The sequence below is a fragment of the Olea europaea genome, unplaced genomic scaffold (genome assembly GCF_002742605.1).
Source record: "Olea europaea var. sylvestris unplaced genomic scaffold, O_europaea_v1 scaffold3382, whole genome shotgun sequence".
NCBI classification, from domain to species: domain Eukaryota; kingdom Viridiplantae; phylum Streptophyta; class Magnoliopsida; order Lamiales; family Oleaceae; genus Olea; species Olea europaea.
In genome coordinates, this window is record NW_019252826.1 from 10,806 (window position 1) to 21,385 (window position 10,580).

The 10,580-nt window shown below is 31.7% G+C and overlaps 1 protein-coding gene across 1 annotated transcript; it reads left to right on the top strand.

The window, feature by feature from the left end:
- The first annotated feature begins 5,632 nt into the window (after window positions 1-5,632).
- LOC111386030 (putative defensin-like protein 179) lies at window positions 5,633-6,470 on the top strand. The gene is made up of 2 exons (XM_023010459.1): window positions 5,633-5,753; window positions 5,923-6,470. The coding sequence occupies exons 1-2, from the start codon at window positions 5,687-5,689 to the stop codon at window positions 6,234-6,236; spliced, it is 381 nt and encodes a 126-aa protein (XP_022866227.1). The 5' UTR covers window positions 5,633-5,686; the 3' UTR covers window positions 6,237-6,470.
- Window positions 6,471-10,580: the final 4,110 nt, after the last annotated feature.

The following is a 10,580-nucleotide window of genomic DNA, read 5'->3' on the forward strand; positions in this document are numbered from 1 at the left end:
CACAACAGGACCAAGGCTAGATCCTCTTCATCATATTTTACCTACAACATCTCCAAATCTGCAACGATCTCCTTGAACACAGCAAGGTGGTCCTGCAGTGACCCTCCTTCCGCCATGCGATGAGAATACAACCTCTGTTTTAGAGTCAGTTTGCTCGTCAAACTCTTTGTCATTCACAACTGTTCCAGCTTGAGCCACAAAGCAGCAGTTGTCTTCTCCTTCAAAACATTTTGCAGCAAATTGTTGAATAAATGAAGTTGGATTTGCGCTAAAGCCTTCTGATCCTTCTGTTGTTTCTCCTCCATAGACAAGCTTGCTGGTATCCTATCAAAACCCAGCAAAGTATCATCAAGATCCATTTGCGTCAACAGAGCTCTCACCTTTACTTGCCACAACGAAAATCGTGTATTGCGATCCAATAGCGAAATTTCATACTTCAACGAATTCATCTCTGAAAAATCTCAATCTAATCATGAAGAACTTGCAACCTGCAATACCCAAAACTGAAAACTACCGAACGTGCAAGGGGCAAAATAGTCCAGAACCACAATTTTGTCCAAAACTGAAATTGAAGACACTGTCGCCGAAAACCACCACACGCACCGCCACTCTCCTCGCTGGAGTTACCATCGCCGACTACCGGGCGGAAACTCTCCGGCAACCTGTGACCCTTTTTGGACCGTCTCTGTCTGCTAAGTCCACTGGTGGTGTTCGTTTCTCCAAACTCTTTTTGGTTTGACCAGAAAACGCAAAAACAGATCCGGCAGAAAATCGAAAAATTGGACAGATTCATTTTCTGATTTTCTGGTAATTTTCAGACGATTTTCCAATCAGTTTCAGGCCAAAAATCCACCAATAATCCCGCTCTGATACCACTTGTTAAGACCGATTGACCAGTAATGTAGGAATTGAGATTTAATGAATTTCACTTGTTATAATTAAAGTATTGAACAAGATGAGAAATAACCCAAGAACAAAATTAAATTAAAGAAATAAAAGAACTGGCAGAGGAATGATGTTATTTTATTCAATCTATGAAAGGAGAGTATTACAACAATAATGGCTTAAACAATACTGAAAGAGGAGCCTTGTATTTATAGTATAAAATCTAGCCTTAAAAGAGTCCCAAAAAAAGGTAAGAAATCTAATACAATTTAGACTCCTATTTGAATCACACTTCTAACCGTATCAGCATGCAATAAAATTTGAACATCCATATGCAAAGGATAACAGGCACAAATTGGATCAATTGAGGGATGAAATGATTCAATTGCTTGCACACCCAGGGACTAATAGCATTATTCTTTGCTATTTATTATTAATTTTTTAATTCCTTTTTTTTTTCCGTCTGGATTTTGAAAAAGTGATTTTACATTCATTTGGTACCGGTCTTGAATTATTGATTCATTCGTATAGTTTCTAGTATTTTATGCTCATTTGCTATTTATTATTCATTATTGAATTCTGATTTTCACGTTTGACTTTTGGGGAAGTGATTTTATGCTCATCTGCAAATCATCACTCATCTTGTTTAATGCCACTCCAAGATCCCAAAATTAACATTTTCAAATAAAAAAACAAGCAATTTTATTTTTCCTTTTTCGTTCTCTAGCTGTTGCATTCTTCTAAAACTTCAGGCAATTTTATACTACTGAAGAAAAACCCAAGATTTTCTTACACTCATCGGGTTCTTGTTTTTATCTGCACAAATTTCTAGTATTCTTTAGGTAAGTTTTGAAATCGACATTGCCCATTTAACCCTTCTCAACTTTACATTTTCCAAATTTCTTAGCTTCAGTTGCCCCACACATCATGATTACAGTTTCTGATGAGCTTCATTATTACTCAGGTTTATTCATTTCCGTATTTTCTATAAAGGTCTAGTTTAATGTGAATAAAACTCTGCTCTTATTATTAAAAAGATGAAAATTAAAGAAGCACATCAAGTAATAATAATAGCTAAATATTGTTGTTGGAATGCGGAAGCAAAATTATATAGAAATTTAAAAAATTCTTTAATTTAATAAACGATATCATTTAGATGTTCACGTATATGTTATATCAATAATAAAGGATTTGAATTTTTATCTAAATTTGATGGTCAACTCTTGAATAAATTCTAAATCACGAAATTTCAACTTTTTTAATTCCAAGAACTTGATGCTTCAAACCTACAAATCTTCTAGGGTATTCTCCAGTGTCAAGACTACATCGGTGAATGAGCACCTTCATTTAATTAAACCAAGAATTTAAACGTTGAACTAGACAATTGAATAAGATCAAGAAAATAATTTTCTCTTCCTCTTTTTTTCCCCAAATCTGAACACTATAGAATTATGTATTATGAGTGTTATACAATTCCATTGAGATGTCTATGTTCCATCTAATTTCTATTTATAGAGATAGAATAGTTACAATCATTATATAGTAACAATTCCACATTTAAATAGGAGTTCTAATTAAAATTCAAGTAGGAGCTTTAATTAAAGTTCAAATCCAATTAGTTTACATTTAATTATATATGTCGTCATAGAACTTCAGTTACAATTATAATTAAGTCTACAACTTTTGTAGCAATTATAACCAAGTACAAAACTTATTGTAATTAAATTAAGCCTAAAACTATTATAATTACTGTAATTAAGTTCCAATATTTTATAAAGCTACCGTAGGGACCTGATCGGACACATATTATCCAAGTTCCAATAATTAGATCCTATCTAATCGACCATAAACCATCCAATCTAATTATTAGTCTCTGTTTTTTTCCACTAAATGTAAAGACCATACTCTTGGAATATATAAGATTATAGAAGCCAATAAATCTATAATACTTTCTTCTAACCTGCTGCATAAGTATTTTATCCACGTCCAAGATTCGACAATTATGTACGAGCACAAATGACCATTTTTCCCTTCTCATTATTCTCAAGAACTCAAGTACCATTTTCTTCAACATTCCTATGAAATAATCACAGATGTTGAAATTTGGCCGTCGCTAAACACTGAGCTCAAATATTTACCCTTTAACAGAAAATACTTAAGTAATCACTCCACCCATTTTTCAAGATGATAGTTTCCGACACGAATTCATGTTCTCTACTCCGCTCATTTTTAAGTTTCCAACTCTTCGAGATATTTGATCAATTAAACTGATCTCAATTTTTTTGGCGAAATTGGACTGCAAGTGACGGAAAGGATAGGTCTCATAATTAAAACAATAATCCTTTATTCACATATTCTCAATACGTTGGGACCATTTTTACAGTTAGTGCAAATTTGTCTAGGAAATATCTAATCCAAAATCTACATAACATGTGTCACTAATTGATGTAAAGATGTGATTGTGTCATTTTAAAAGCATTTGTGGTACCTCATATCCTAATCGTTAATATGACAATTTTGGTTCACTCATTATTGTCATATTTAGATTTGCATAAACGAATCGGGGGACCATTTGTGCAATTAGTGCAAATAAGTCTATGAAATAACGAATCGAATTTGGATAGCATGGGATAATCCTCAATATAAAATTGTGGCTGGAAAATTTTTACATTTGTCTCAATTATCCAATTATAAGAAAAGGACATTTTAAAAGAATTGTATCTTCTCATCTTTAATGATGAAGGACCACAAAACTGAAACTTTGCTAATTAAAATTTAATTCACATGTGATTTTTGTATTTGGTTTTGGAAAAAGACTTTGGGGACCATTTTTGCAATTATTGGAAATTGGTAATATTTAATCTAAAATTTATAACATGTGTTTGGAAAATTTTATGCTTGTCTCAATTATGCAATGATATAAAAAGACCTTCTATATAAGTAAAAGTTCACTCATAAATTAAAAATCACTTAAAATTAAAAAATTAACCTATATATAAAACATTCACTTCTATGCTGAATAATTTATTTATTAAGTAAAACTTTACTAATAAATAAAAATTTATGCATAAGCACACTTACAAGTGAACATCTACTGTGAGTAAAATAATTTACTTATAAATAAAACATTTGGCTAAAAGTAAAAATTCACTTATATGTACAAATTGCTTATAAGAAATGAATGACGTATAAGTCACAATTGATTATACATGAAAAATATATTTATGATTAAAATTATTTAAGCATAAAAATATTGTCAATAAATTAATTGTGATTAAAGAAGTGATCAAAAAAATATTTATACTTAAAGTATTGTCAATTTTTCTTTAGTACTTTTTAATACTTGTATATTTTTCTAACATGGTATATGTTGACTGCCAACCTACGGTCTCATACTTAGTGTTCGTAGGAGCTACTTCGATCACATGCCAGCTCAGCTTGTGAAGATCAGCTCGAGCTCATTGCCGCTGTAATATCAAGAAACATAATGATTGTTCCTTACATCCCATCACATCATTCCATCAATCACCTACACTTGCCAGCTCGTCCAAACCCACTAATCAATTGCTTTGGCTCCCCTATCATCTTCAAAACATCATTACCTGAAGGAAACACTGATGGGAATGCCACCGTCCTCATCAACCAATTAGAGAAGAGAGCAGCGATGCGTTATCCGAGCTCGAAACTGCAACTGATTTAATCGATATGATGGAATTCCAGCTGAAACCTCCTATATAAAGTGGAAAATAGTTTCCTTTGAGGGGGAGAGAAATGGTTGGCTGGTCAATGGAAAAGCAAACTTGTCCAATTTAATTTCTTGTAATAAAGGAAAAGGCATTCTCTTTCTTAAAGTCGACTAAATCATAGTCTTTTCTATTTTTGACGTCAACAGTATAAAACCAAACACCATACCAAAATAGTACATCATAATTCACCTTAATACAAATATCTCTAATTCAAATGCTCCCTATTCTGGAATCCTTTTTTTTTTTTTTTTTTTTTTTTTCTTTTCCTTTTTTTTTTTTTTCTTTTTTTTCTTTTTTTTTTTAATTTTTTTTTTTTTTTTTCTTTTTTTTCTTTTTTTTTTTTTTCCCTTTTTTTTTTTTTTTTCTTTTTTTTCTTTTTTTTTTTTTTAACTGAAGAAGATAGAGTTTCCTATTTTGAAGACGAAATAAAAATCATTTCTTAGTCCGTGCTTGTTACCCTTTGATTATGGACGTTCAAATTTGCTGCACGAGAAACGTGGTTGGATATTAAATTGAAGATGTTATTGTATTATACCAATTATAACATCAAAAAGGAAATAATCAATGATATGGAGCACGTTTTAGTTGCCAAGAGAAGTACCTTATCACATAATATTCTCTCTCTAGCTTATAAGGTACCTCGAACATGCTCATAATCGGAGGTGGCCCTAGAAGTGTGCGAGTTAAGCGATCACCCAGGCCTTAGCATTGTAGGGGTATCGGAAATTTTTTATTATAGGTGTATATATATTTATATTTATATATAATATTTTAAATTATTACTATTATGTTAAATTAAAGGGCACTATTTATGAGAAAGAAGTAAAAAAAATTATATTACGCGAAATTTTTTAATCATATTAATGAGAAAAAAAAAATATTTTTTCCTAATTGTAAACTACTTGCTTTTGATAAAAATAATCATATCATACGTGCATAGCACGACATCAACACACTCTTGAACATTATATAAAGAGATACAAGCAGGGGTTCTTCCCATTCACATTTCACTAAAGCTGCCTTTAATCTCTCTCTCTCTCTCTCTCTCTCTCTCAATGATGGAGTTCTCCATGAGGTCATTTGCTATGGTGTCCCTCCTGCTGTTGGTTTCCCTGTCCACTGGTTTGAAATTTATTCAACTGCACAGCTTTTCAACTAGTTCAATTAGCCATGCATGAATGTTCATTTACCAAATATGAAATAACCCGAATAATTTTAATTTCATAGCAAAGCCTTCACATTTTTTTACATTTAGTTAACTCATCTTTTACTCTTTTCTTGTATTAAGCAGATATGAGTGGTCCTCTTGTGGTGGATGCTAGAGCTTGTAACTGGGATCTTTGCGAACAATACTGCTCTAGTCAGGGTCTGCCAGCATGCTGCCCAGGACCATCTGGCCCATGTCGTTGCACAGCCATTTGCCCACGGAATCGTATTATGAGCGCTCCTCTTGCTCGAGTTCGACGTTGTGACGTGGATCTTTGTAACCAAAACTGCTCGCTTCAGAATTTGCCAGGATGCTGCTCAGCTTTTAACGACCGGTGTGTTTGCGGAGAAATTTGCCCAAACAAAGAGCCTGTCATCAAGGAGATAGTAATCGCTTGATGCTTTGGTGCAACAGCAGGTGAATAAATTACTTATCTATGTATGAAGCTGGTTGAGTTAAATAAATTGTAGATCTCTGCTTAGAGTCTGCAGTAAACTGTCTTTAATTAAATAAATTGTAGTCTTCGCTTGGAGACTACATTGTGGAAATGTAGCCATCTTTATTTACCAGTATCATGTTGTCTATTATAATAAACTTGGAATGAGTATATTGTGAAATAATTTTCGTTGTCTTCTTTAAGTTTTTATCAAATTGAGATCAGCAACAACATCTATACAATATAAGTACCGTATCTTCCAACTAATATAGCCCCTCTTTGGTCCAACTCAAAAAGTGAATTAAAATCTAAATCAAACTCAATAATTAATTATAACCATACATTTCATGTGACCCGTAACTTTCCCACCTCGTATGCCGTCAACTTTTATCAAAATCTCCTAAAAATATAATTTTTATCAAAATTAAACATGTTCTTAATGTTCCCTATTGTAATAATTTTTCTTTCATTTTTAATAATAAAAAAAAAGGGGAAAAAGAAAAACGAAAATCTTATAACTACCTTTGTGCAGAACACATCGCGTTTGCGTTTATGAGCAGCGATGTCCTATGATAACACACATAAGCAGTTGTTGGAATCAAAGGCTAGGCCTAATTAGTTTTAATAAATGTAGTTCTAATCAGGGACGAAATCAGGATTAATGAGTAGGGCGGGCTTACAACTATTATTCCCTCCCCCCCCTTCCCCCCCGAAGATAACTTTGACAGACGAGCCTTAATTGTTCAAATTAGATGAGTTTCAGTGCCAAATAGAATTTTATTTAAGTTGTCGTCCAAGTTAAGGTGAACAATATAAAATTATTAATCCATTCTAGTAGTCATTTTTGACTAGTTACTTTATATTCAATACACCTCGTGACTTCCAACAAAGCATAACATGTCCACAATTCACTTAAATGGAAGGCGACGAAACTTGAATTCAAAACATTTTGTCTCATTTGATATCACAATTTATTCGTTATCATTATTCCTAATTATATAAGTTGAATACTGAGCAATCATAAAAAATACAGCAGTAATATGTTCAACAAAATGCTCATTGACAGACCAAGTGATACACATAAATTGCATATAAATTCGAAATATACATAAATTGCAATCCTGGACTCAAAACCAGAACTTATAATCAGATTGTTTTTCCAGGTTTCAAATTCGTATTTGCCTGATAAACATAGAAAATGATAACAAGGCCAACCTTTTCCCACAGCCAAAAGTGCAGAAAGTAACAAATCAAAGAGAATAAAAAGGAACTATACATATGCCTGCAGAAACAGTTGAGAACACTCAAGATATACCTTTTTCACACAAGATCAACAGTGGCGTAGGATCAATTAGATATCTTCCTCCAAACATGTACACGGACTTCTGTCAAAACCGTCTTTTATTCACCGAGCACCATTTTTTAAATATTATTCATCTGTTTTGGTCATCCGAATGTTGCCAGTCAGGTAGCTGCTTTGGACAATCCCATGCCAAATCCACGCTTAGACTTTTCTTTTCTTTCATTTTAATAATACATGTCACTAAGTATGGAGTTCTTTGTGCAAAACATACCAATGTTTGAAAAAGATGAATTCATCTCTCCAATTTAAAATATCTTCAATGATCTTGAATTTTGTCGTCTTCTCTTTCAATTTGCCCAAAATATGGATGAATTCTTCTTTTGTAATTGTTTCAATTCTTCTCTTTCAATTCGCCTTCTTCCCTGTCTTTACCTCACAGCAACTGGCGTCTAGTCTAGTGGTGCCCTTTACGCATGTTTATTCCCGTGGAACCAGCACGATCGATCATGCCATCTTGCTGGGTGCTAGATCCGCCACTACTTTAATTGCAAGTAGTATGTTTTATATTTTAATAAATTTGATATGAGCATATTGTCTTATTTTAATTCTTATCACATTGATATATGCTATAAAATCAATGAGTTCCCTTATTTTACTATTTTTCTTTCATTTTTAACAATACATAACATACCAAAGAAAATAAACCTTCCAACTACCTTATTTCAATCAAACATGGGTAACTGCATTTGCAACCTAGAGATAAAATATGTTTTGCTGCAAGGAAAAAAATGTGCCATTTTGAAAAATGGTTCACCACTATCATGACAGAGTCCTTTGAGTCCTGGGCAGACAAACAACAAAATTAAAAATAATATCTTTACAATGACAGGTAACTTCACGTGTTGCGATATTTATTCAAGAGGACAGATCATACACAAGTAATACAATGATGAGTCAAGTGTTGTCCCAACAAGATTGATTATCAACCCTACTTTAATTAAAACTATTTTTAAAAAATACACATAATTAACATTTAAAGTTTGAATTTGGTTGAATATGAAGATCTTAAAGTAAATTTAATCAAGTAATGAGCAAGGATCATGAATATACCATTGTGATCCTAATTCACTTCTCAATTACCGATCCACCGTTAATATATTGTAATGGTAATCAATCGTTAAAATGGAATAAAACAATAGTAAGCAATCAACACAAATTACAAGAATTTAACAAAAAAATGAGCAACTTCAAGTTAATATAAAGTAGGTAATTGTGTTTAGCCAAACATGATTAAAACAAAAATATAAAGTCATAATGATAGATATAAAACGGTTAGAGAGATAAAAAAAAAAAAAAAAAGATGAATTCATCCCTCCAATTTAAAATATCTTCAATGATCTTGAATTTTGTCGTCTTCTCTTTCAATTTGCCTAGAATATATGGATGAATTCTTCTTTTGTAATTGTTTCAAGATGATCTAATATGATGTATGTGGTGGTAGATAATTAATATCAGACTTGTAGATATTTACTATCAGAGTTATCATATTTATAAAGTCTTTCGAAAAAAATAAATAATAATAATAATAATAAAGAAAATTGTTATTGGAATACTGCGAAATCGTAAGAAGAGTGTGTTTGATTGACATGGAAAATATCACCTAAAAAATAAAATATTTTCCTTGTTTTAAGGAAAATAAAAACCACTTTCACTCAAGGAAAATATTTTTATTAAAAACAAGGAAAATTAGGTATATTTTTAAAAGTTGGAAAATGTTTTCTATGGCAAAAAAAATAACAATCAAACACTCCAAGTAGGAATTTGGGTGAAAAGTTGATATTTTCCATGGAAAATAAATGTAATCAAACACACCCTAAGTATCCAATTAGAAGGAGGAAAGTGGGCAGCCCTTCAACTTTTCAAGCCATCCACTTAGATCCTCCAACTTTAATCATGTCCATAATGGTCCATAATATTTGGCTTCTTGCACATTGGTCCTCCAACTTCTGATTTCTTCAATTTGGTCCTTCAACTTTCCAAATCATCTAAATTGACCTCTAACTTTTGAATTCACTTATTTTGGTCCCCCAAACTTTTAAGTGTTAAATTTGACCACAAAACTTGTGAAATGGTCTAATTGAGCTTCCAAGTTTTCCAATCAAGTCCTCTTATTTTCATTGAGTTCATTCAATTCCATCTTCTATTCCATAATTAAGTTCAAAAACTCTTTTGCTCGCTTTAACTCCTCAAAGAGTATTTTTTTTTTTTAAACCTAAATAAGGTGAAATATATACTAATACAAGTAGAGATCTGTCCAAATACTCAATATTATTTAATTAAGGACCAATGAAAGCGTGTAAAAATATACCAAACACCCCAAAGTTAAACTTTTGCAAGAAAATAATGACTTACTTTATTAGTTAACTTTCTGTATTTGTCTGAGGTTCAAAATTGTACATATTACCTATATTTAAATTACACTTTTAATATTCGTATTTTATTTTGGGGGTTAAGATGGCAATTTAACTTCTGATCCATGTTCAATTTAGAACAATATTGCAAATTTGTTTAATATTTTGTATTTACTTTACTTATTTCTTTTTTTTTTTTACAATTTTTGGTTGATCATGTTTAGTTTCAAACTACATTAAAAATATCAAAATCCAACCCGAATAATTTAAAACAGTTTTGTTTACTGTAGACGTGACACCAAACGATTTCAAAAGCGGTTTTGATACATTTCTCTTGTTTAAGAGTTTTTTAACTGCCCAACTTATTCCACTGTGTAAATTTTGATGTTATTTATTTGTAGACGTTTTGATGATTGAAAATTGATCCATACGGTTAGGGATTTCGGGGAAGTGCTTTTGAGAATATAGATATAGATAGAGGAAATATGGTGAGAGGATGGTCAGAGTGAGAAAGAAGGTTCTAATTTTGCATTAAAGTTGCAATGGTTTTAGAGAATTGAAGATTAAAAAAAATATCTACATCTTTTTTTTT